The 26,552-nt window shown below is 37.5% G+C and overlaps 1 protein-coding gene across 2 annotated transcripts in view; it reads left to right on the forward strand.

Moving 5' to 3' along the window:
- Positions 1 to 26,552, forward strand: part of LOC127442582 (cohesin subunit SA-1-like) — a 78,422-nt gene that overhangs the window by 47,617 nt on the left and 4,253 nt on the right. The window contains exons 2-29 of one of the 2 annotated variants that reach the window (XM_051700722.1): positions 11,709 to 11,864; positions 11,982 to 12,096; positions 12,542 to 12,694; positions 15,026 to 15,122; positions 15,248 to 15,324; positions 15,416 to 15,620; positions 16,049 to 16,200; positions 16,320 to 16,393; positions 16,485 to 16,608; positions 16,702 to 16,800; positions 16,880 to 16,959; positions 17,051 to 17,158; positions 19,877 to 19,991; positions 20,156 to 20,273; positions 20,466 to 20,569; positions 21,557 to 21,649; positions 21,739 to 21,828; positions 21,918 to 22,121; positions 22,914 to 22,984; positions 23,092 to 23,179; positions 23,299 to 23,379; positions 24,514 to 24,606; positions 24,701 to 24,875; positions 25,024 to 25,163; positions 25,248 to 25,349; positions 25,441 to 25,589; positions 25,754 to 25,882; positions 26,085 to 26,290. In XM_051700722.1, coding sequence (XP_051556682.1) covers positions 11,836 to 11,864; positions 11,982 to 12,096; positions 12,542 to 12,694; positions 15,026 to 15,122; positions 15,248 to 15,324; positions 15,416 to 15,620; positions 16,049 to 16,200; positions 16,320 to 16,393; positions 16,485 to 16,608; positions 16,702 to 16,800; positions 16,880 to 16,959; positions 17,051 to 17,158; positions 19,877 to 19,991; positions 20,156 to 20,273; positions 20,466 to 20,569; positions 21,557 to 21,649; positions 21,739 to 21,828; positions 21,918 to 22,121; positions 22,914 to 22,984; positions 23,092 to 23,179; positions 23,299 to 23,379; positions 24,514 to 24,606; positions 24,701 to 24,875; positions 25,024 to 25,163; positions 25,248 to 25,349; positions 25,441 to 25,589; positions 25,754 to 25,882; positions 26,085 to 26,290 — 3,271 coding nt within the window. In that variant the 5' untranslated portion in view covers positions 11,709 to 11,835. The remainder of the gene's footprint in view (positions 1 to 11,708; positions 11,865 to 11,981; positions 12,097 to 12,541; positions 12,695 to 15,025; positions 15,123 to 15,247; positions 15,325 to 15,415; positions 15,621 to 16,048; positions 16,201 to 16,319; positions 16,394 to 16,484; positions 16,609 to 16,701; positions 16,801 to 16,879; positions 16,960 to 17,050; positions 17,159 to 19,876; positions 19,992 to 20,155; positions 20,274 to 20,465; positions 20,570 to 21,556; positions 21,650 to 21,738; positions 21,829 to 21,917; positions 22,122 to 22,913; positions 22,985 to 23,091; positions 23,180 to 23,298; positions 23,380 to 24,513; positions 24,607 to 24,700; positions 24,876 to 25,023; positions 25,164 to 25,247; positions 25,350 to 25,440; positions 25,590 to 25,753; positions 25,883 to 26,084; positions 26,291 to 26,552) is intronic. The other variant, XM_051700723.1, reaches the window with a different exon arrangement.

Here is a 26,552-nt window from a genome sequence, read left to right on the forward strand (position 1 = left end):
TGATTTATTAAACCACAAAATGCTGCAATCTTAGTCTGTATGAGCTGCATGAGCTTTAAATGAATGTGTGAAGCAGACTGCTCATACACTGGAAACTCCACAGACTATGAGAATCAGTCGCGTTGTATGAGAGATGACAGAGCAGAGCACTAAACCACTCTGAAGCTTTATTTTTCTATAATTTATATAATTAAATCACAGCATTTGCGCTTAACGATCACACTGGACCATGTAGCGAACTGTTTATCTGGAGAGGTTAAAGTTCCGTTAAAAATACACATCAAAATAAAAGCACGATTCATAATAAAAGCTAAACATCTGAAATTGAAGAAATTGCAACAGAAATATATTATAACTGTATAGTAAAATGTAATCCTCACTGTAGAAATAATAATAATGATTATAATAATAATAAATAATGATTAATGAATAATGATCATAATAATAATACAAAATTAAGCAATATATCACAAGCAAGAGTGCTTTTGTACTGAATAAAAGTTTGTTAAAAAATGCAATGGTATGTTGATAAGTAATTGTTCTATTTTTTACTTGTTAAAAGTTTTTAAAAGTTTAAGGAAAATGTTTTGATTAAATTAAATTAAACATTAAATCATGGAATTCTGGAAAAATAAAAATAAAAAGGAAGAAATATTTTGGGAAAAAATAAAACAGATTTCAGTAGGGTTAGAAACATTTGAAGGAAACATGCATATCTTTTAATTTATTATCTACATTGAAATGTGACTTTAAATAGGCTAAATGATTGTGTTCAATAGCACATTATCATATTAGCAACTTTTTTCTGTAGTATTGAAAATGGTATCGAGAACCATGAAATCTTGGTACCGTGACAACACTAGTTTGCACTGAAAGGTTGACTTTTTATTCAGTTAAATTCTTGTAGCTATTATTTAGGTAATAGTTAAATAGTTGTAATGCTAGTGGGTATGTAATTTATGTAATATTGGCATATTTGTCACTCATATGCATAGATCCATTTCCCTGAGTAGAGTTACTCTAGAGTAGTTCTTGGATTGTGCTGCTTTAAAGGGGCCCATTTTCTAAACCAAAGGCTTTGCACACATTGAAAACTTACTTACTGTGTTTTACACTGCTCATTGTGTCTTTAAAGGCTCTCATTGGCTTTTTGTGAGTCAGTGCATTTGGTTATAGGCCATTATGGATTAAAATGTAGTCGATGTTCAATAATATTGTCTCTGCTAAACTTGGCAGTGGTCCTGGGTTGGCAGGCAGTGACTATATAGCAAAAAAAAAAAAAAAAAAAAAAAAACACTGACATTAAAAAATCACATCCCTCTGAGAATGTTGAACAATTTCTGTTATGCCTTTGAACCACCAGCATAATTAAATAAAAGCTGTATGAGGAGTAATAAGCTATTACAATGTCCCTGGCAAGACTTACCCCGCAGTTCATGACTGTGCATAAAGGTCAACATAGCTTTGAGTGAATTTTTGTAACCAAGCTGTATTTAGCACAAGTGTGTTTGGGTACTTGACAACATAGACACAAACTTTGGGTGTGAATTCAGTTTTATATTGAGCCCTGCTTAAATAGTCCTATTAACAAAGGTCAGATAAACGAATTATCAGAGCTGTCAAAATTAACACGTTAAAGCATGCGATTAATTAAAAATGTTTAACAAATAAATTTTTCTTTAACGCATAGATACTGACATTTTATTCAGCTCCATTCTGAACACTGACATATGGGATGTGTCCTGTTCACGGTCATTTCACTGATGCACACACCACAAACGCACACACAACAGTGATTTCGTGTCAGTGATCAAGTGATGGGGAAAGGACCTCTTAAAAAACACATAGTTGGGACTTGTAAAAAAATCAAAGATTTTTGCAGCCTTTGTAAGGCGGAATTGAATTACCACATAAGCACGTCAAGTCTTAACTATCACTTAAAAGCCAAACATATGATTAATGGCACTGATGAATGATCATTGTTTAATGCCCACTGCAATGAACACTCAACCTATGGGGACTAGTTCTTTCATTTAGTCAACCTCTCACTTAGACTTTGGAAACATTTAGGCCTAGTGGTACCTGAATTGGTGCAATTTTAGTGTATTTCTATCTTTATACTATAGAAGGCTTTGTTTGGAAAATTTTAATAAAAAAATATTGTTACAAATTGTTTTGCTTTTTTTCCTAATATGGAAAAAAAAAAAAACACACGTTTTTAACCGGAAAAGTGTATATAGATTCAATTTTCAGTACTTTCAATATCTGCGATTAATTGCGATTAACTATGAAAATCATGCTATTAATCGTGAATAAATATCAACTGATAGCATTAATAATTATACAAGAATTAGATAAATATTATTTAAAATAGTTTCAGAGTTTAAGTTTGGCATGCCACACTACAGGACACTGCTTGACATTTCATGTCAACAAGCATTTACATTTATGTTAATGACAAATGTTTTCCTAGTAAAGCTTACAAGCAAAGTCTCTTTCAAGGCAAGTCTGTCCACTCAGCGGCCATCTTTGGAATGTTCCGGGCAGTTATTTTCTATGGATACAAGCGGCATAAAAGTACAGCTTTAATATGAGTGTTCTGTCTTGGGCTAAACAGTCTCTGTTACAAATCTGTTTCATTGAAGCTCAAAAAAAAAAAAAAAAAGTTTATCACATTTTCCAAAACCAAAATGGTGTAGAAGGTTGAGAGATAGTATTAACTGTATTTTCAGGTTTATTAAGTTCAAAAAGGGAGGGGAAGGATTGCTCAGGAGGTCTCCGGGAGCTGTGAAGCAGAGGTGATTATATTAGAGAAGACAGATCTCTTATAAAATAAAAAAGGCACTATTTTCATTCACAGTATCTCTCATTAATCATATATCCACATGACTGGAGAACGATAGAGAGAAACTACCTTGGGTTACTTAGTAGCAAACAACCTAACTATGGTGACTGACAAAAAAATAAAATAAAAAAAGGCACTTACCATGTACACAGTGAGCAAACACCAGCCTGGCCATAGAGGTGGGCTACCTTCGGCAGACCAGTGGCTGTTCTAGACCATTTTAACTGAGAGTGGGTATTTATGCATGATTAGGAACAGTTACAGGTACAGGTCTTGTAAATGGTCACCATTTCTTAATTTTTTAACTTAGTTCATTTTAAATGTTCCTGCTGTGTAACAAATACATCAGGTTTCAAATACAAAGGTTCAAATAGTATTCCATGTAGTATTTTAATTACTATGAGGTCATAAATGCTCCATGCATACTAAATATAAAAAAAATTGAATAATTTAGTTGAAAGTGTTAAAATATGAAAAAATCTGAGACAATTATGTTCACAAAATAATCAAATATTTCAATGTTTAATTTTCTTCGCTGAAAGATTTGTAGCATCCTGATGTCTGTAGCAGATGCCCTGAGGGACAAAGAAAGCAACCATAAATTAATCCCACCCTTTATTCCTGTTATCTTGACTGTTGGTCATTAGCAGGCCCAGATGGAATCTGATTTTGGGGGAAAATCTATGTAATTCTGTGGAATGGATTTAAACATGGTAAAATGTTTTAAACAGAGCTGAGAGTACTACATGCCTAAAAGCATTATCACATTAGTCCAAATATTTAATTAACAAACATGCAAGGGGCAGAGGGCAAATGTAAATCTTTGTGAATGATGCCTGTTCAAATTCAGCACAAATCTGTCATAACCACTTGCATTGCTCACCGTGTCCTAACCAGAGGTGAAAATGTGATAAGCGATAAACAGTATATTTTGTTTGTCCGGACCAGCCATGAACAACAACTGACAGGACATTTAGTCAAACTTGGTTTCTGTAGAGTGCAACAGAGCCCACCTGCTTTGTCAGCCATCTTGGTTCCAGAAGTATTTTTCCCATACATTTTTTCCCAATTTTTTTCCAGGAATTTTAAACCTACCAAATCAACCGCCTCTGAGATTAATCAGCATTATAAACATTAATTTGAAACAAAAAATTATTTGAAAGTCGGACAAAAAGACAAAGTTACAAGACTGTGTACTTACCGTCTTTAATGAGGAAAAGTACCACAATCCCATGAAGCATTGCAAATGATCGAATTGAATTAAATCAAATTAAAAACAATGGGAAAATGTAGAACTACTGATTTAAAGTTGTTGATTAGAAGTATAAAAATAATATATTTTAATTCTACTACAACATATTCACATATATGCAAAAATATAAGTAGTTGGAGTGTAGGGAGTCCAGCTCGATTAAATCATTTTGTGTGTCAATGGAATGGGCAGTCCTGAATACCAACGTGATCTCATGAGATTTCGTATGTATTCTTTAGTAAAGTTTGGTTCTAGCAAACGTACATTCTCTTGCGTTTGTATAGACACTGGAACGTACAATATTGACGTATTTACAGCATCTAAACGTCATCATTTTATGTATTAATGCCTATAGAACATACAAATGTTTACATGTACTGTTTGAATTGATTAATATTGAATTAATAGTATTAATCAGTTAATTACATTTAATTTATAATCAATGAGATTAGTTAAATGCAATCACATTTATTTAACCCAATTGACATTATAATTTGACATTTTAATGGTTTCATTCAGTTCTGTGTAATTTCTGCTGCCCTATACAATGTTTTAAAGGATTATGTCACTTTAACCAAGACTACACTTTAAAATGTTAACATGAATAAAAGCTCTGTAATCATTTAATCATTTATTAAGCATTTAATTACATTTTTGTTTGCCATGGGACACAAAATGAGTTTTCACAATATGCCAAAAAAACTAAATAAACCACAAAAAGCAGCATAAAACAATAATAAAATTAATCCATAAATTTGTTAGCTGTAATCCAAATCTTCAGATTTCTTTCTGTGACCAAACAGACCAAAATTCAAGCATTTTTATTCAAGGATCTCCATCTCCATCTGCCATTGCGCCCGCAATAACCGTCAACCCGTGTTGTTTCGTTTTCAAAATTCAAAAATTGCCACCTCAAGAAGCATTACGACCACCGGTTTTTACGACAGAGATGTCGAATGCTCATTGGTTTCGTGACCGTTTGCGACTGCCGTATTCTGCGATAGTATATGTTTGTATGAGATGACAGTGCTGTTACAGTGTGCATCAGGAGAAGATTTACAGCGATTAATAATTTAAATTCCACTCTCTACCTCACACAAAGCTACTGTATGCCATCAGGGAGCACATCGGATGCAGTGCATCACCTTTTAAACTACTTTTGTGCTGAATTTTGCAGTTTTTCTGAATAAATTATTGTGATGTATCTGCTAGTTACGTGTTTTATATGCTTAATAAATGATTATGGTAAGGTTTAGGAGTAGGTGTATGATAAGCGGCGTATGATAATATATATAAAATATATATAAATTAATATATTGTAACAAAAATTATTGCTATTGTACATTAATGTATTGTTACATGTTTTATATAGTTGAACAGTGGTCAGGGTTGGGGAGTAACGGAATACATGTAACGGGAATACGTATTTAAAATACAAAATATAAGTAACTGTATTCCACTACAGTTACAGTTTAAATAATTGGTAATTAGAATACAGTTACATTCAAAAAGTATTTTGATTACTGAAGAGATTACTTTGCATTTTATTGTCATTTATTTCATTTAATATTTAGTCCTTTCAGATGGAAAACATTCATACATATAAATGATGCGATCCAAAGTGCATTTGAACAGCGGTGAAACACTTTCTTATGATGTGTTACATTCATACGAGCAGACAGAGAAGTAAGTTTGGAGCAGAAGAAATAGAAGTAAACCTTGTGTAAATTGTCAGCTTTATGCTAAGCTAAAATGCTATTTCTAGCCATTTAACATGCACGTTACCAGGCACGATCATATTTTTTTATCAAGAAAATTCACATTGGATCATAATTTCCTTTTTCTAGTAAGACCTTTGAAATTAGGGCAAAAATCGTACAGTATTCATTTTATTTGTTCAGGTCTTGGAAAAGGACTTAAAAAGTCTTACATTTGATTTTAAAAACTCTGTAGCAACCCTGGGTAGAGTTAAGGGATCTAAAATATCTATAAAACTGTAAAAATGTACAAATATATTTATAATCAATTCATTATCTAAGAGCGGTTATCTGAGTTAGCATAGACTTTGTCAGTTCGAAACAGTCTGGCCATTCTCTGTTGACCTCTCTCATCAACATGGCGTTTCCGTCCACAGAACTGCCACACACTGGATGTTTTTTTTTTTTTTTGTCACCATTCTGAGTAAACTCTAGAGACTGTTGTGCGTGAAAATCCCAGAAGATCAGCAGTTACAGAAATACTCAAACCAGCCCATCTGGCACCAACAATCATCCATGCAATGATCTAATCGGCCAATCATGTGGCAGCAGTGCAGTGCATAAAATCATGCAGATACAGGTCAGGAGCTTCAGTTAATGGTCACATTAACCATCAGAATGTGGGAAAATGTGATCTCAGTGATTTGGACCATGGCATGATTGTTGGTGCCAGATGGTGTATTGTATTTTGTATTTCTATGACTGATTGTTACTATTGTTCAATTGTGCTATTGCTGTGTTTGAAACAACCTTGTCATGCAAGTAAAGCACTTTGAATTGAGAGAGAGGGAGAATTTCAATATGCCTCAGATTAAAACTGTTGAACACAAGGAGTAGACTGAAGGTCGTCTGTCAACACCCAAGCTCTTAATGTTTTTCACTTTTGGACGATTATGTTTTTTCTCTTTTCCCTTCAAGAAATCCTCTTGGCATAGTTATAAAGATTTCTTTTTAAACCCAGACACTCTGACAGCTTCCCATTTTAGATGTTGTTTTTAATATATATTTGATGTCCTGGGTGACGTTCACTGTTTTCTGAGTGAGTCAGGCCGTGAATTCAGCAACAGCAAATCAATAAAACACAGGCACTTACTCACTGAATCACTTCCAGAAACAACACGAACACATTCTCGTACACCTTTATTTAGACATTTATCACTTAACCTCCCCACAGAGGACTGAAACTAAAACCACAGTCTGGAAAATAGTTTGACATGACAGATTCACATGGCGCCTGGCTCACGCATTGCTCCTTTTTGTGTTCATTGAGAAAAGCAGAGGTTTTGATGAGCGTATGGGTTTAATGGACAGTGTTTTATGCTCGGCTTGTCAGTTGGTATTTCACCCTGTCTAGACTAAGAGCAAGTAATGCAACATGCCAAAATTGAAACATAAATGTTATAATCATCAAAGTTTTTGTGAACGTGCAATATGAACAGCTTTGCTGATTATAACAAGTGTGTTCCAGTGTCAGAAGTAATTTATTTTATTTAAGTGTGTAATTTCTGAGCCACTAGTGGCACCAAATGGAATTGCAAAGATAACGTCTGTTTTCAAACCGTTTTCCTGAGCACTACCAAATAGATGGTCCCATCCCAAACTTACCCCATTGGTTCAGACAATCAGTATGTTTACATTAGCAGTTATAATTAAGCTACAGCGGTTCTTTACATAGTCAAGCTACAGTCTATATCTGTCTCTCCAAATATACATGACACAATGCGTAATCTGATATTTTAAGGAAGGCCGAAAAATATGCTGGGTTAAATGCATGTCGTGCATTACCTCTGTCTTTCGGAGCATGCGTGTGTACAACGGAGAGTCTAATCATTTGGAATGAATAATGTGTATACATGCTGGACGAAGCCGAGCTACAATTGCATTATCTATTCTGTTAGTCTGACTTTGCAGAAATCGGACTGGTACGATTTCAGTCCGACTAAAACGTTTACATTTTAAAAAGATGAATTATTGTTTTAGATAGACTGAAATCAAAATTTTAAAGTGCATGTACATGTACTGAATGTTGCTGTGATAAGCCCAGTCGAGCTGCTCAAACAAACAGAGCAATGTTTTGATAGCACCACAGCGTTCACACTTTTCAGACAAAACAACCTAAGAATGCTTTAGCCTTATAATTGTCTGTGCATATTAAGCTGGGTTAGGAGAAAGTAGTTTGATGTTGAAAAAATTACATACACTGGGCTTATTCATGAAACACAAACAGAACTAATTTCTTTGTAAATCGATCATAAATCTATTCATATGTAAATGATATTTTACCTAAACATAAATTTACCTAAAAATGGTTTTACACATAATTTACCTAGAAATGTGTTTCATGCAGAAGGCCCATTACCTTTAATGAGCAATATACCTTTCCCTTTGTGAGGGCATATGTTTTTCTACTACTTAAGACTGCTACTTTTTGATGCTGGTGTGTTCTAGTTTTGTCATGTTACTTGCAGTGTAGACGTGGTGTCAGTGAGGTGTAATCTGGCTGTGGCCGCTGTGAGCATTAAGCAGCAATGTGACAGCAGTGGGGGAGGGGAGGTCATATTTAGAGGGCTGCCATGTGTGCATGTTGCACTGAAGGACGGGGTTAGAGAGTCATTATAGAAACATAGAAACCAGAGAGCTGAAGGAGAAAAAGGAATTAACAATTATTCTGTTTTGCTTTGATCTATGCAGCGCATTACTTGTAAGCCTGATAGATAAATGCATATAATGCAAGAAAAATCTCTTACACCTGGCTCTCTGCACCAAAGATCCTGCATTGTAATGGTCGATTGGGCTGAGGTTTTGTCTGGGTTTGTGACACCGGTTCAGTTTAAAGGAATAGTTCACCCAAAAAGGAAACATTTTGTCATTATTTACTCACCCTCATGTCTTTTGAAACCCGTATGACTTCAGTGGAACTCAAAAGATGTTATTTACACTCACAGAGCACTTTATTAGGAACACTATGGTCCTAATAAAGTGCCCTACGTGGTCTTCTGCTGTTGAAGCCCATCCACCTCAAGGTTCAACATGTTGTGCACTCTGAGATGCTATTCTGCTCACTACAATTGTACAGAGCGGTTATCTGAGTTACCGTAGCCTTTTTGTCAGCTCAAACCAGTTTGGCCATTCTCTGTTGACCTCTCTTAACAACAAGGCATTTCCATCCACAGAACTGCCACTCACTGAATGTTATTTGTTTTTGGCACCATTCTGAGTAAACTCTAGAGACATTTGTGCATGAAAATCCCAGGAGATCAGCAGTTACAGAAATACTCAAACCAGCCCGTCTGGCACCAACAATCATGCCACAGTTGAAATCACTGAGATCACATTTTTCCCCATTTTAATGGTTGATGTGAACAGTAACTGAAGCTCCTGACCCATATCTGCCATATGTCTAAGCTGCTCTTTTCTATACAGTGAACAGCGAATGGTAACCACGACTGTCAAGCAAGATTTTCAGTGAATAACTTACATTTTTAGTCTGTTCCTCACACAAAGGTATTATATGTCTTCAGAAGACTTGGAATTTAATGTATGAGTTGAATTGACTAACTGGTATTGTGCATTTTTGTCCTTTTTGGAGCTTGACATCCCCTGGTCCCCATCCACTTCCATTGAATGGAAGAGAGCAGCATGAAAAATTCAGCTCGTTGTGGCTAATACCGATAACCAATAATAATTAAAAAAAACCTTTTTAATTTGTCATTTTTAACCCAAAACTGCTAGCTATTTAATTAAAAGCTACTTATTTGAAAAATAGGTGTCATTTAAAAGCTTGGAAACTCTTTACTGTTGCTATTAAAGGTAACGATATGCTATTGTCCATATTCTGTGCATGCTTCATCAAGTAATAAGAAAAAATTATTTCCCCCAAGTAACAAACATACATGTTTTTGTCATGTGTTCGTTAATTGCTTCATGAAACATAACAGAAATGGGGAAATAGCATGTCGTTACTTACAGTAGATGATCACGATTAAAACCAGCCCCAAAATGACGTAACAAGGTGCAGAGATGTTGAAATAATCCTCACAGAGTGACGTGCTTGGTTTGCAACACTACCTGACTTTGACACTGTGTATGCGCACAAGCACTGTCACTTGAGGCTGCCCAAGTCTCTGCCTGAAGTTGAGAAGTCCCAAGCGGTCATAAATTCTCAGCCGCAAGCAAATATACAGTAACAAATTATCGGCAAAAATATCTGCGGTAATTCCACCATCAGTACAATAATAATATTTAGATTTTTCAACTTATCGGCCAATAATATATCGGCCACCGATATCGAGCATCCCAAAGTGTCAGTGTAGTTCTTACACCTGTAAAGATGGAGACCTCCAAGACACCTACAATATGCAGCCATCTAGTGGCAGTCTAAAGGATAATCTACACCTCAATCTGTCACCACTGAAATATATCAAACACACAAGTCCCCTCCTATAGTGCATGTTTCAAAAAGGTCTTCTGTCTTGTCTCATTAATTGATCTATATTGATCATATAGCATTGATTTGAGATGAGTGAGGGTCTAGATAAATTAAGCAAAATGTAATACTTTTTCACAGACAGTATGACATATTCAAAGGTCTTTCTCAAAGTCCATATTTCTCTTAAAGGCTGGTTTTCCTTTTGTATCTCTGTAACTGAGTTGTTTGCATGAAAGGGACAGATGCAATATGAGAGGAAGAGAGTGGACTGTGTGATTCAACTCTTGTGCATTTCCTCACCCAGGTATTAGTGGAGAGGGAACATTTTAATGAAAACTTTCTTAGCCTGCCCCCTACTGTTACCCAAGAAGTGCTTTACATTCTCTAGAGTTCAGTATTCTGTTATTGAGAAGGGGGAAAAAAAACAGCCTTAAACAGTGTTTATTGACATTTATGGTCTATTACATTCAACAGAACATTAACTAATTTTTATAGGCCTAGAAATGATCCAAAAACATATATTGTTATCCTATCAAAGAATCATTAAAGGTCAAGTACTTTATGGTTCATACTGCCCCTAGTGGTGATATTTAACTTTGGTCAGAACAATATACACACACATCCAAAAACAAAATGTATTACTGTGTACTATGTATTACTGATTTTATGAAATACTTACTATTATTGCCATTATGTTCTAGTAAACCATCAAACATTCATGTTCAGTCACATAGTGATGTGTTACCAGTCATATAGATTTATACAAAATAATCAGATTATTAACTTTTTGGCCAGTCAGTGCCACAAATTAATTTGACATTTAACCTTTGCAAATCCTTTGCAAATCAATTGACCAAAATGTCAGGTTTATAAATAGAAAGGTACTCTGTCAAAACCGGGGGAAAACAGTCACTTGATTAAACAGAAAGTGACGTGTAATCGATTCTATTTTAAAAATGTGTTATTAGGCTGAATATCTAATGCGCACGTGTGTGTGTGGAAGCTTTAGAACTCTTTCCTGTGATTATGGAGATTGACACCTCTGTTAATGATGTACTGCCGCAGTTCATCAAATGGCCAGTTGGTGTCTCTATTTAGCCTTTTTAACACTTCGTTCCCTTTCCAAAATGTCTCAGCCAGGCCTGCAAGGTTGCAAACCCTAAGGAACCTATCAGGTTCATGGCATTGACATCAGTTGAAAATATGTTTATGGAGGGTGATACTCAGCAATTAAAAATGAAATTATGATAAAGAAATGTGATTCAAAATATGCAGATTATCACACATTTTAATAAGAAAATATGTAACAGCTTAAGTTGGTTAAATCTTCAGTTGGTGCATTTGTTCCAGTCTATATAAACTTGCTTTTGAACTTGTTTTAAATTCTATTTCTCTTTTTTCTCTTTCTCTCTCTTCTGTCTATAGGTTCAGAGTTGCAGTGTTAATACTGTCATCAGCACTTACACAACACTAAAAGGTTTCCAACTAGCAGCACTCTGGAACACAGCACTGGACACCAGACCTGTAACACACAAGCTGTCTGTCTGTTACCATGATCACCTCAGAGCTCCCAGTGCTACAGTGAGTCAAAGCTTCATTTTTACATAAACTACATGTTAAAATAATATGCCATTTGGATTACAGAATGAGTGGATGTGCTATGTTCATGCAGAGCTTGTGGTGTGTGTTTGTCCACAGGGACTCGGGTGAGTCGGGTCAGGACACAGTGAGTCTCAGTATGAGTATGAGTGAGCTGGATGACTCTGGAGATGGCAAGGGTCGAAAGAAGAGAGGAAGGCCTGGCAAACCACCTGTACGCCTCTGACAAACTCTATATTTACATTGCTGACCTAGGGCTCAACAATAAGGATATTTTCTGCAGGGCCAGCAAGTCAAAAAAAAAAATAAAAAAAAAAAAATTTCCCCTGCCAACATTTTCACTCACACATTTTTATTTGTCAGAAAAAATAAATGCAGTAATATTTTTGTTTATAATTTAAAAATGTTTTATCACGAGTTATTCTTGCAATTATATATATATATTAGTGAGCTAGACAACTATATAGATAAAAGTGCAGCATTGGCCCAATAGGGCAAGTGACTGTTTCATCAACTGGCTCCAAACTCTCTCACACTGGCTTTAATCAGACCATCTTTACTGTTGAGTCCTGTGACCACAGGGAAAACAAATATATGTGAGGCCAACATTCTTGTGTTATACATAGTTTAAATTTGCTATTCCATTCTCCTAACTTCAGGCACCCAACAAGAAGCCTCGGAAGTCACCATCGGAAAAGGGCTCTGCGGGAGCGCCGCGTGGGCGGAAGGCCAATGGCATGGCCCAGCAGTACAGAGAGGGGGATCCTGTCACTCTGTTTGAGGTTGTCAAACAGGGAAAGAGCGCTATGCAGGTATAGGATGCTTATGCAGGTCAGGAGAAAAAACTTTAAAAAAATGATTCTTTAAAACATCCTTAGGTGCATAATGTCTAGTATTATTAGGCGTGTACATTTTTGCTCTGATTATGATTCTTTACCAAATGATGTGATGCATCATGAAATCTCAGATTTGGTCATATTTGGGTCAGATTCGATTTAATTCTGTTATTTTGGAACGAATCATCATTTTTAAAAATATGCTAAAGACAAATGTAACTGGAGGGACAATTTACTCCCTTAAAGGGATAGTTCGCCCAAAAATGAAAATTCAGTTATTGTTTACTTACCCCTGTATTGTTTTAACCCTATATGACTTTCTTTCTTTTTCTTAACACATAGGGAGAAATTGTGAAAATATTTGTTCTCAGTGATATCATACAATGGTAGTTTATGGTGACCACCTCTTCAAGCTTCAAAAGGACACAAAAGTATATTTCAGAAGTCTAATAAATTATTCCATGAGACTCACGATTTTTATGAAAGCATACGATCAGGTTTGGTGAGAAACAAACCAAAATCGAATGTATTATTTAGTAAAAATGTTCACTGACCATTTTTCTCCTGTGCGCGTTCATGAGTCTGCACGTGAACTATAGAGCTCTTTGCACCAGAGCAAAAGTTGTTACGCAGCACGCACGAGATGGGGCGTTCAAGTGGTTTTGCTTCAACAGGACCACCAGCAAAATTAACAACAGAAAACACAACAAACCAGAGAACCAAAACTTACAAACATGTCTGAAGAGTTTGTAGTCAAAGAATTCAATGTTTCAAAGTCCTCCATTAAACAGAGAGATGGGGCTGAAGGTAGCTAATCAGAGTTTTTTTGTCCTAAGCAGCTGCAACAAGCAACAAGACATTCTGTCGATCGCTTGGTTTCTATATTTGGCATCGTGCCAGGTCCGCTATGAACTGGCACTGGTCCAAAATGCGATGCGTGGTGTAAGAGTGAGGCGATTGTTTGTGTTCTGCAACTGTATTCGGGTCCTTGAATAACATATAACGTGCGAGTAAGGACAGCCGGTGGAGTTTCTGGTGCCCACCTCGGGTAAGATGATGCCCCCCTAGGGAGTTGGTGCCCTACGCAGACTGTTTAATATGCGTATAGGGAGTGGCGGTACTGGTAGCTACCTTCAGCCTCCTCCATTACACTTTTTGATGGAGGATTCTGAAACAATGAAAAGACATTGAAATGCATATTCTTCCACTGCAAACTCTTCAGACATGTTTGTAAGTTTTGTTCTCTGGTTTGTTGTGTTTTCTGTAATATCGCTGGTGGTCCCGTTGAAGCGAAACCAAACGAGTTTTCGCTTGAATGCCCCATCTCGCGCGTGTTGCGTAACTGTTACTCTCGTGCAAAGAGCTCTAAAGCTTGCGTGCAGACTCATGAACGTGAATAATGGTCAGTAAACATTTTTACTAAATAATACATTAGATCTTGTTTTTTTTCTGCACCAAACCTTATCGTGTGCTTTCATAACAATCATGAGTCTCATGGAATAATTTATTAGAATTCTGAATTATACTTTTGTGTCCTTTTACTTGAAAAGGTGGTAACTATGAACTAAGAACACATTTTTTTCTCAATTTCCCCCTTTGTGTTAAGAAAAAGAAAGAAAGTTATATGGGGTTATAACAACACAGGGGTGAGTAAACAATAACTGAATATTTATTTTTGGGTGAACTAATCCTTTAAATAGATAGGGGATCTTTTGCAAAAAAAAAAAAAAAAAAAAATTCAACTGAAAATAGCCAAGAAATGTAATTTGGAAAGGAAATGAACGCGTAATACATTGGGTGTTGTTATAGTTATTGTAATCAATTATTAAATTCTGTACGAGATGTACATTTATGGCATCCACTGTATCAAAGTCACTGGTAACACTTTACAATAAGGTTCCATTTGTTAATAAAATTAGTTAACATAAACTAACAATGATTACTTTTCAAGCATTTACTAATCTTATTTAATGTTAATTTCAACTTACTAATAGATTTTTAAAATCAAAAGTTGTATATGTTAACATTAGTTAATGCACTATGAACGAACATGAACTAACAATGAACAATTTTATTTTTATTAACTAACATTGCCAGATATTAATAAATGCTGTAAACAGTATATTGTCCTTTGTTTGTTCATGATACCTAATGCATTATCTAATGTTAATGAATGGAAACTTATTGTAAAGTGCTACCAACTCACTTAATAATGCACAAAATCAGATTGTGCTGTCAAAGGAGCTAGTGTTGAGCAACTCATCCACTGAATTGAAATGGTGATACAGCTGTCTATGACTCTTTCAGTCAGTGGTTGATGACTGGATCGAGTCGTATAAGCAGGATAGAGATATTGCACTTTTGGACCTCATCAACTTCTTCATCCAGTGCTCTGGCTGTAAAGGTACCAAATAACTCACAGTCATAAAAGTCACTCCATATTATGAATGAATATGAATAATTTGCTATTCATTCACAATAGTACAGATTTTTTTTTGTTTTTTTTTGACTGATCTTCCTTCATTTCAGGCACTGTTAGGATTGAAATGTTTCGCAATATGCAGAATGCAGAAATCATTCGCAAAATGACAGAAGAGTTTGATGAGGTATCTTTTCTTTTGGATTTACTAATGGTTATTTATCTAAATGACTTCTGAACTACAGTCTGAATAGATTGTACTTTGCGTTTTAATGTAGGACAGTGGAGATTACCCTTTGACTATATCAGGTCCATTGTGGAAGAAGTTTCGCTACAATTTCTGTGAGTTTATCAGCGTCCTGATCCGTCAGTGCCAGTACAGCATCATCTATGATGAGTACATGATGGACACGGTCATCTCTCTGCTCACGGGGCTCTCAGACTCTCAGGTCCGAGCCTTCAGACACACCAGCACTCTGGCAGGTAAACACCCCACACGTCTTTATCTGACTTTAGTCACACAACCTAGCAGCTAGTATTGGCTTTTAAAAAGCCATTTGAAAGTTGACTTCCCCAAAAGTTGTAAATACTATGGCTCTGTTTGTTTGAGAGGACTGACATACCAACATTGATTTAACCAATGCCGTGAGGGACAAACTATCTGTTTCAGGAGAAAAACATTTCCGTTGGGTAATAAAATAATTTCTGTGCCACTGCCGTCACTAAATGGAATTGTAGAAATAATGACCGTTTTCATTCTCCCCAAACCTGCTTAACCATAATAGTGTTGATTTGAAAAGCAGGTAGCAGGTTTGCAGTTTGTGCGCATGTTAACTTCCCCTCCATGTGCTTACTTGGAGAATCTCAGCCACTCAAAGAAATGCACAGTCACTTTGTTTTTATGTCCTCAGCCATGAAGCTCATGACAGCTCTGGTGAACGTGGCGTTGAACCTTAGCATCCACCAGGACAACACACAGAGACAGTATGAAGCAGAACGCAACAAAATGGTGGGAAAGAGAGCCAATGAGAAACTCGAACTTTTGCTCCAAAAGAGGAAAGAGGTATTACACACTAAGTGCTCCTAGGTGTAACTCATTTGTAGGCCCTGATTTACCAGGCTATGTTTAATATCAAGGTCATAAGATGATCATTTACTCACATGATTCAACTTTCTCACCAGCTCCAAGAAAACCAAGATGAAATCGAAAACATGATGAACTCGATCTTCAAGGGAATCTTTGTTCACCGTTATAGGTGATTTAAATTTGTAGACCCTCACAATAAGGCACACTTCAGTGCTGTCATAGCCGGCAATGTCTAATCATATCTTATGTGTGATTGACAGGGATGCAATTGCTGAAATCAGAGCGATATGTATAGAGGAGATTGGTGTGTGGATGAAAATGTATAGTGATGCCTTCTTGAATGACAGCTATCTGAAATACGTGGGATGGACCTTACATGACCGGGTATGCAATCTCTGAAAACACCAATAAACAGCTTTTTGTGCTCCTTTAGCATTTAATTTTCATTTTAATAATATCAGAATGTTCCATTTTCAGCAAGGTGAAGTGCGGTTGAAGTGTTTGAAAGCCTTACAAAACCTCTACACAAACCGTGAACTTTTTCCAAAACTTGAGCTCTTCACAAACCGGTTCAAGGTAAGAGAGCATTTCAGGTGTGGTATTAAAATTCTCTGAATCTCTTTTACATTTTGATATTTTAAAATGTTCCTTATAGGATCGTATCGTGTCCATGACCTTGGATAAAGAGTATGATGTTGCAGTCGAGGCCATCAGACTGGTCACATTAATCCTACAGTAAGTAAAGTCTTTCTGCTGTCTGGTAAACATAACTGCAGTGTCTGTTGTCTTGAAGCTTTTCTTCATCAAATGTTCTTCATTCATCCAGGGGGAGTGAGGACGCTCTGTCTAATGAGGACTGTGAGAATGTCTATCATTTGGTGTACTCTGCTCACAGGCCTGTGGCCGTGGCTGCAGGGGAGTTCCTGCATCGAAAGTGAGTCAGCTTCCTTCCTTTTGAATCCTTTACATTTAATAATTTAGGATAGTTCAGTCATGACAACTCTCTGTAAGATTTAGCATGGTTATGTCGGTAGACATATTGATATGATGTTGGCCTTGGTGGACTAGATCTGCTACGCTGCTGCTGCTGCTTCAGAGCAAGTACGAAGACTTGCTACTTCTAGAACATACATAGACATACAGAGCATGTGGACGTGCTGCTGCTGCACAATTAGAAAAACACAAGGCATGCTGCATCAAGCATGTATGGCATGCTGCTGCACAATTAGACATAAATACAATCCCCATGTAGCAGATCTAGACAAGTCACTTTGTAAAGAAACACTATGCGCCTGCGCACATAAGCATTCTTCCACAGGGCGGTGAATACAAACAATGAAGATGGCGAAAGCATCGAGCAATTTTGTCTGGATGGACGATGAGGTTTCTTTTTTACTACAATTACTTTGCTGGAGAAGCGTCAATAAACTCAAAATCTTGAGCTGCACAGACACAGTCCTGTAGTCCGCCATTGTAGTTTTGAATGTCTTACTTGCACGCATGCCTATAGACTGAACTCTCAAGATTAATCAATAAACTCTGCTCATTTTTACCATCACTTCATTTCCTGCCTTCTTCTGTATTCCCCCTGCTGACTCTTGGGCTGGTAGGAGAGTAAGTTAACATAACAAGCTGTTGATGTTGACTGGTTTTGGATATCAGACAGAACTCTGATATATGGATATCTTCTGACGGAGAGAGAGGTCTTGTGTACACTGGATCTAACATGCGTTTTCACTGCCTCATGTCTTCATATTCTAAGCATTTCATTGAATACATGGCATCACATCTCTGTCTATAGGCTATATACATAAGCGGTGGGTGAATGAATTGCAGGGTAAAGGTACATCAAATAAAATTAAGTAAATAAAATAAATAACATTTAAAATACGAATACATTTTTCCCATCTGAATCCATACATTAATTACAAGATTTTCAAATTGCAGGTTCTGCCTACTGTACAATGTTCACACTCCATACAAAACACTCCAAATTAATAAATTGTTGATTATTGTTATTTACACAGACACCAGTATTCATATTGATAATTATGCATCTCAAATTGATGCCTATCAATCCATCATTCTTTATATAACATGTAATACGCGTGCGCATGACGTCATCCTTTTCACAAATTCGTTTTTGTATGTTTACACGGAGACGATAATGGCATTTTCAGGCCCCAAAACGCCGTTGTCCTGTAAACGAACAGCCAAAATGCATAAAAAGTTTTCCGTTTTTAGTTGAAAACATTGTTGTGTAAATGGCCCCTAAGAGTGAAGAAGTACTCCTTGCTGCAGACGGTAGCTGCTGTTGTTGTCTGGGAAAACTTTACCTGGTGATGAAACACTGTCCTCTGCCCCATGATGTAATCGGTCCCTGCATAGAGACCAGCAAGCTTTTGGGGCTGGTGCGGAACCAGTTCTTCTGCCCCAGAACGGCCTTTTCTGCAGTGGAAATGCGCAGAACAGTTCGAGAATTCGCACCGGCCCAGGAACCCGCCCCTGAACCATGTCAGTGGAAAAGGGCAATGGGGGGCCTCAGCAAACTTCAGCTCACTCAATTATTTGAAATGTTATATTAAAATAATCTAACTTAGCTAAAATGCCAAAAAAAAAAAAAAATCAAGATAGAGTCCTTTTATCCAAAGCCATTTAAAAATGAGTAACATCACAAGTGCCAAAAATATTTGCAATATCGCAATGCCAAGTTTTAAGAGTGAGCTAGAATACAGTACAGAAGCTAGAGTAGAAGTAAAAATGCAGAAAAGTATCTAAAAGAGAACAAGAATGTTTTTCTTTTCTTTTCAAGTTTATAGAAAGGCCCTTTTTTATGGTACTTTTATCTATAATGATCTGATAATGTGGGTATTTTATACCCAGCACACACTACACTGTGTATACTGGATATTGTGAACATGAGGGTTTTTCACGGTCATGGAAAACTTAAAAATATCAATTGTGATCTCCTGAAAAAGTAAAGGAAATTCGTATACTAAATTTTTTTCTCACTATGCTGAGCTCTTTAAAGTGCAATCTCTATAAAATTATGTTAAAAATCCTTGTCACGGGGGGCCTGGGTAGCTCAGTGATTATTGACGCTGACTACCACCCCTGGAGTCACGAGTTCAAATCCAGGGTGTGCTTAGTGACTCCAGCCATGTCGCATGGGGTAACCTCCTCGTGATTGCGATTAGTGGTTCTCGCTCTCAATGGGGCGGGTGTTAAATTGTGCGTGGATTGCGGAGAGTAGCATGAGCCTCCACATGCTGGGAGTCTCCGTGGTGTCATGCACAATGAGCCACGTGATAAGATGCATGTACTGACGGTCTCAGAAGCGGAGGCAACTGAGACTTGTCCTCCGCCACCCGGATTGAGGTGAGTAACAGCGCCACCACGAGGACCTACTAAGTAGTGGGAATTGGGCATTCCAAATTGGGAGAAAAGGGGATAAAAAAATAAATAACAAAAATCCTTGTCACAAACAACTGGTAAACAACTGAAAAAGTAATTGGTCAAAAGAAATAAGATAACTGCATGAAAGACTGAGAGGTCAGAGCCTTAAACAGATCTTAAAGTACACTTGGTGCACACCTATACACATAAACAAGAATCTGACCCACCTCTCTCTGTTTCTCTGCGTCATGGGTAGATTGTTCAGCAGACATGATCCTCAGGCAGAAGAGGCTCTGGCCAAGCGCAGGGGCAGGAGCAGCCCAAATGGAAACCTCATCCGCATGCTTGTTCTCTTCTTTCTGGAGAGTGAGGTAAAGCTACTGTTACAGCCAGAACTGTTGTTTAGCCACTTGTGATGACACATGTTAGGTTGAAACGGTGTTGTGTACGAATATCATCAAATAATAATATAGTATCTATATTGTTCATGAGATTATGTGTTTCAGTGCTAATGTGAATGTGCTTGTGTGTCCAGCTGCATGAGCATGCTGCGTATCTAGTGGACAGTTTGTGGGAGAGCTCACATGAACTGCTGAAAGACTGGGAGTGTATGACAGAGCTGCTGCTGGAGGAACCTGTGCAGGGAGAAGAGGGTACGGACACACTCAAAGAGGTTGCACTGGTGCCAGTAATAGATAAACCATTAACTGTGAAACATATTTTACAAGCTCAGAGATAGCTTAGAGAGATTTGTGTCAGAAATCCACATATTTGGCTTTTTAATCCCATTTAAAGTCGCTTCTCTCTCACTCCCTTTCTCCCTCCATCTCTTTGTTTGTCTATAGTATTGTCAGACAGGCAGGAGGGTGCTCTGATCGAATTGACTGTCTGTACTATTCGTCAGGCTGCTGAAGCCCACCCACCTGTAGGTAGAGGGACTGGAAAAAGGGTAAGACTTCCATTGACTGTTTGCACCCCAGCCTGTTCTTGTTCTTGTAAACAGTACATGTAAAGAGTCCTTACTGTAACACTTTACCATAAGGTTTTAATAGTTAACATATTAGTGTTTATGAACTAACAATGAAGAATTATTTTTCCATATTTATTCATTACATTTGGTTTATTTAGTTTTATATTTAGTTTGCATATTGCATACATCATTCTGGTCTGACGTACTTGTGTGCAGCGCTTACCTGAAAAGATAATGTATATTGATTGGGTATTGGCATTTCGAGCAATTTTGTATTCGAGTACTCCAACACATAAGAAAACGATTAATCGGTTACTTGAAGTATAGAATTTAGGTTCAACCTGTTTTTCTTATTTAAAAATGAGAACTATGCATCATCAACAACATCTGGATTAAAAAATGACAAAAGACAAAAACATTTGTACTCAAACATAAAAACATACATTCCAAGTCTTCAGAAGCGATACAATCACTTTAAATAATGACAGTATTTTCTTTTTGGGTGATCTACTCCTTTTACAATGTCATGCATCCACAGCACCAACCAGTGCATTGAGTTGTAACGGCAAGATTTAGGTAAGGGAAGCAGTTTCATTTCTGTCCACAGAAGGCAATACCACATAGAAAAATCAAATTGCAATATTCGAGTATTGATATATTCAGCACATTCCTAATATGGATGAGTGGTGGTGGCGTAGTGGGCTAAAGCACAGAACTGGTAAGCAGAAGGTTGCCTGTTCAATCCCCACCATTGTGTCCTTGAACAAGTCACTTAAATCCAGGTTGCTCCATGGGGATTGTCCCCTTAATAAGTACACTGTAAGTCACTTTGAATAAAAGCGTCTGCCAAATGCGTAAATGTAAATGGATGAAAATGTATTGATCTTGATCACATGTCAGCGTCATTTTATTGTAGAATTTTTGGCTCTCAGTATTGAGTTGAAGTGTCTCTGATTTGTTGTGTAGGTTTTGACTGCAAAGGAAAGAAAGACTCAGATTGATGACAAAAACAAACTGACGGAGCACTTCATCATGGCTCTTCCCATGTTACTCTCAAAAGTAGGATGATACGACTCTGTCTTATGTTTGTTTTACTCACATCATAACTGGTTAATTTGTGCACTGATAAACCTGTCTTCCACCTTCAGTACCAGACAGATTCAGAGAAAGTAGCCAACCTCCTACAGATCCCACAATTCTTTGACCTAGATGTGTATAGTGCTGGGAGAATGGAGAAGGTAAGCTTTTTGAGCTGAATCTCGATAAACGCACCATCCTTATTGAAATCCATCAACAGTTGGCTGACGACTGCATTCGAATGTTCCAGCATTTGGATGCGTTGTTGAAGCAGATCAAATTTGTGGTGGAGAAGCACACAGATACAGAGGTGCTGGAGGCCTGCAGTAAGACCTACAGTATCCTGTGTAGTGAAGAGTACACCATTATGAACCGCGTGGACATTGCTCGCAGTCAGCTCATCGATGAACTAGCTGACCGCTTCAACCACTCGGTGGAGGAGCTGCTGCAGGCGGTGAGGGATCTGTGGAGGTGATGGACAGATTTGGAGAGATATATCAGGGAATTTTAAAATTGTGATTTCTAGGCTCAGAAAAGTCATGTAAATTACTAAATGCCTGGAGGTGTCATGGAAATATCTGTGATGAATTAACATTTTTCTGACCCACTTTATATCAGGTATCTTTAACTACTATGTACCTAAGCATTTGATGCAATGTAGTTATTAAAAGCATACGTGTTGTTGCATTGTTCTTACATTTAAAGTACCTGCATTTAATTACATCTGTATTTACACTGTTAACATTACCCCTATCCCTACCCCAACACTTACCCTAACCCTACCCCTTCCTCTACTCCAAAACCTACCCGTACCTCAACCTCATTAGCAGCAAATGTGAATCTTGTGAGAATTTTGCAAAACAACATGTAGTTACATGTTAAATACATTGTATTGTGTGTATTTTAATCTTAGTACATAGTAGTTAAAGACACCCAATAAAAAGTGGGACCCATTTTTCTAATAATGTTCTGCTCAAAAGTATTTCATAGGCTTAATATAGCTCTTAGCGTACAACTTGTAAGCCCTAGTGATGTTTGATTTGTGAGCAAATCATTCTTTTGTGTCGGTTCTTTTCAGTGAATCACAAATGATTCAATAGCAAATTAGTCTGAAGTTGATTTAGTTTTTTGTCTCCAGAAGCATAGCATTGTTTGTAGGTAGATGTGATTGAGATGGAGCTTGTGAATGGCTGTGTATGACTCATAGCTGTTCAAAGCTCTCTCTGAATGTCTGTCTCGTTTGCAGGGGGAAGAGGCTGATGACGACGACATCTACAATGTTCTCTCTACTCTAAAGAGACTCACTGCCTTTCACAAGTACGCTGCTGTCTTTTTAAAACATAATGCAAAAGCTAATTTCTTCTGACTACCTGGAGTCACTGAGTGCTAATGAACTATCAATGTCTCTATCTCCTCTTTATCAGTGCTCATGACTTGACCAGATGGGACTTTTTTGGGAACTGCTACAGGTTGCTAAGGACGGGAATAGAGCAGGGATCTATGCCAGAGCAGGTGCGTCTGTTTCTGATATAAAGAGTTATTGGAGGTGTGCTCTCTGGTGACTCGTGCAACATTGATATCAAGATAAGACATACCCTGATATTGAGTGGGTCTCATTGTCTGATTTGTAGATAGCAGTACAGGCTCTTCAGTGTTCTCATTACTCTATATTGTGGCAGTTGGTGAAGATCACAGAGGGCTCTCCATCAAAGGTACATTTATTTAATGACTTTCCATTCAATTTAGAAGATGGTTTTAATGCACAATTTTGAATACTCTGATACCCATGGAGCAGTCTTGGAAATGAGTTAACAGTACTGTGCAAAATGTTTTAGGCAATTGTGGAAAATGTTGTGAGGATGTTTTCAAAAATAATGCCATAAATAGTTTTTATTTATCAATTAGCGTCATACAAAGTGCAGTAAACAAAACAAAAAAATTTGAATCAATTAGGGCTGGGAAATTTAACGCATTAATTTCTGCAATTAATAGTTGACTGTTTAACACGCTAAAAATTATTAATGCAGTATCCTTTTTTCCACTTCCTGAAACTTCACTAATGTTATATTCCCCGCTTCCTGTGGCTAAAATTGGCATATATACATTTCCAGTAGGTTCATGAGCTGACTTCACATCCTACAACAGAAACTGATTGTGTGGAGCTGTGCACAAAAAAAAACATTCATTAAATGATTATTCCGGGTTCAATACAAGTTAAGCTCAATCAACAGCATTTGTGGCATAATGTTGATTACTGCAAAAATTAATTTTGAGTTGTTCCTCCTTTAAAAAAAGCAAGAATCTGGGTTACAGTGGGGCACTTACAATGAAAGTGAATGGGGGCCGTTAAAATACTCACTACTTCAAAAGTATAGCCACAAGATGTAAACAATATGCATGTTAACATGATTTAAATAATATAAAATTGCTTACTAACCTTTTCTGTGTAAAGTTATAGCCAATTGTACAATTCCTTTGCCATGATGATGATGTAATGTCAACAAACTTTAAACAACTGTAAAAATGACTATTTAAACAAGTTTTAACAGAAGAATTCATTTAAGTGCTTTTATACATTTATAAGCTTCACATTTCTGCCTTTTAACCCTCCACAAATTGGCCCCATTCACTTCCATTGTAAGTGCTTCACTGTAACTTTTTTTAAGAAAAGGAGGGACAAGTCAAAATAATGTTTTGTTGAAAAACAGCATTATGCCACAAATTCTGTCAATTAAGCTTAACTTGTATTGAACCCGGAATATTCCTGGAACTGATTATCAACTCCAGTATTTTCTTTAGTTTCTTACATCCAAAAAGACATAGATTTTCTGCTTTCCCAACTTCAGGATGATCTCCTAGCATTAAGGAGGGTTGTCAAGTCTTTTCTAGCCGTGTGCCAGCAGTGTTTATCAAATGTCAACACACCGGTCAAAGAGCAGGTAAGCTTAAGACCCTCAACCTGTTGCAGACATGCAGTTCAAGATTCATATAAGCTGTGCCACTAACCTCTTTGCTTCCCCTCTCTTTCTCCAGGCGTTCATGCTGCTATGTGACCTGCTTATGATCTTCAGTCACCAGCTCACCACTGGGGCCAGAGAGGGTCTGCAGCCTCTGGTCTTCAACCCAGACAGCACACTACAGAACGAGCTGCTCAACTTCGTCTTGGACCATGCATTTATTGACCAGGATGATGAAAATCAGAGCATAGGTGAGCCTAGAGACATGGTCACCCCTCAGATACAGCCGTCAAATATAAAACAGATCAGAGTCACAGTCTCCTCGTAATCAGGCATTTACAAAGTCTCTACAACAGTGTTTTGATGTCTAGCTGAAGAGTATTGTTCTCATGTACTCAGAAGGTGATGAAGAGGATGAAGCTAACAAGATTGAGGCCTTACACAAGAGGAGGAATCTTCTAGCAGCCTTCAGCAAGCTCATCATTTATGACATAGTAGATATGCCAGCCGCGGCAGATATCTTCAAACACTACATGAAGGTATGGGTGCCAAACACCATCTTATATTAAACTGTAAAGGTAGCAGTCATTTTTGGTGTTTATTTTTTGCATAATTTCTTGTAGTACTACAATGATTATGGAGACATTATAAAGGAAACACTAAGCAAGACCAGACAGACAGACAAGATACTGTGTGCCAAGACACTCATTCTAAGCTTACAACAGGTGAGAAACCAGCCTTGGTATTCGTATGTCATTCTGATTATTATCGAAGAGCTTTTAAAAAAATATCCTGCCCTTTTCTTATGTTCTTTAGCTCTTTAATGAGCTGATCCAGGATCAGGGGCCTACCTTGGACAGGACGTCATCTCATGTGAGCGGTATTAAGGAATTGGCCCGTCGCTTTGCCCTCACCTTTGGCTTGGACCAAATCAAGACCAGAGAGGCTGTGGCCACACTGCACAAGTAAGCTCATGGTAGAACTGCCCTGTGGCTCTTGAACTCATTGAACTGATCCAATCCAATCAGACTGAACACAGCTTGGTCTACTTTGATGTCGGACATCTCACTTAATTGCAGGAGTGTGTGCTTACTACTAACTTACTGTGCTACATTTTTGCTGTATTCAGAGATGGGATTGAGTTTGCCTTTAAGTATCAGAATCCTAAAGGTCCGGAGTATCCCCCTCCAAATTTGGCCTTCCTGGAAGTTCTCTGTGAATTCTCCTCGAAACTTCTTCGGCAAGACAAGAAGACAGTGTAAGTTGTCTGAGCACTTTGTTTTAATTACAAAAGTCTGGTTTGATTTCCACTTTAAAATCTATGCTCATGTTTTTGAGCTGCCCTGATTTGCCCTGTTCTACTGAAAGAACCAAATCATCATCTTGCATTGTGTGTACTAGTGTGACTGGTATCTTTTTTTATGCTGGTATCTTATGATGTTTTCTGCGTGACTCCACAGGCACTCATATCTGGAGAAGTTTATGACAGAGCAGATGATGGAGAGACGGGAGGACATCTGGCTGCCTCTCATCTCCTACAGGAACTCTCTACTCACGGGTGGAGACGAGGACCGCATGTCCATTAACAGTGGCAGCAGCAGCAGTAAGGCTGGATCTGTACGCAGCAAGAAGGGCCGTCCGCCCATGCACAAGAGACGCATCGAGGGTGAGGTTATGATGGTTAACATAACTTGAGCATACACTCACTGAGCACTTAATTGGGAACACTATACTAATCAAGATTCATCAGACCAGGCTATATTTTTCCAGTCTTCAGCTGTCCAGTTTTGGTGAGCATGTGCCCACTGCAGCCTCAGCTTTCTTTTCTTGGCTGACAGAAGTGGAACCCAACGTGTTCTTCTGCTGTTGTAGCCCATCCGCCTCAAGGTTCAACGTGTTGTGCATTCTGAGATGCTATTCTGCTCACT

This window comes from Myxocyprinus asiaticus, chromosome 6, assembly GCF_019703515.2.
Source record: "Myxocyprinus asiaticus isolate MX2 ecotype Aquarium Trade chromosome 6, UBuf_Myxa_2, whole genome shotgun sequence".
In the NCBI taxonomy this organism is placed as follows: Eukaryota; Metazoa; Chordata; class Actinopteri; order Cypriniformes; family Catostomidae; genus Myxocyprinus; species Myxocyprinus asiaticus.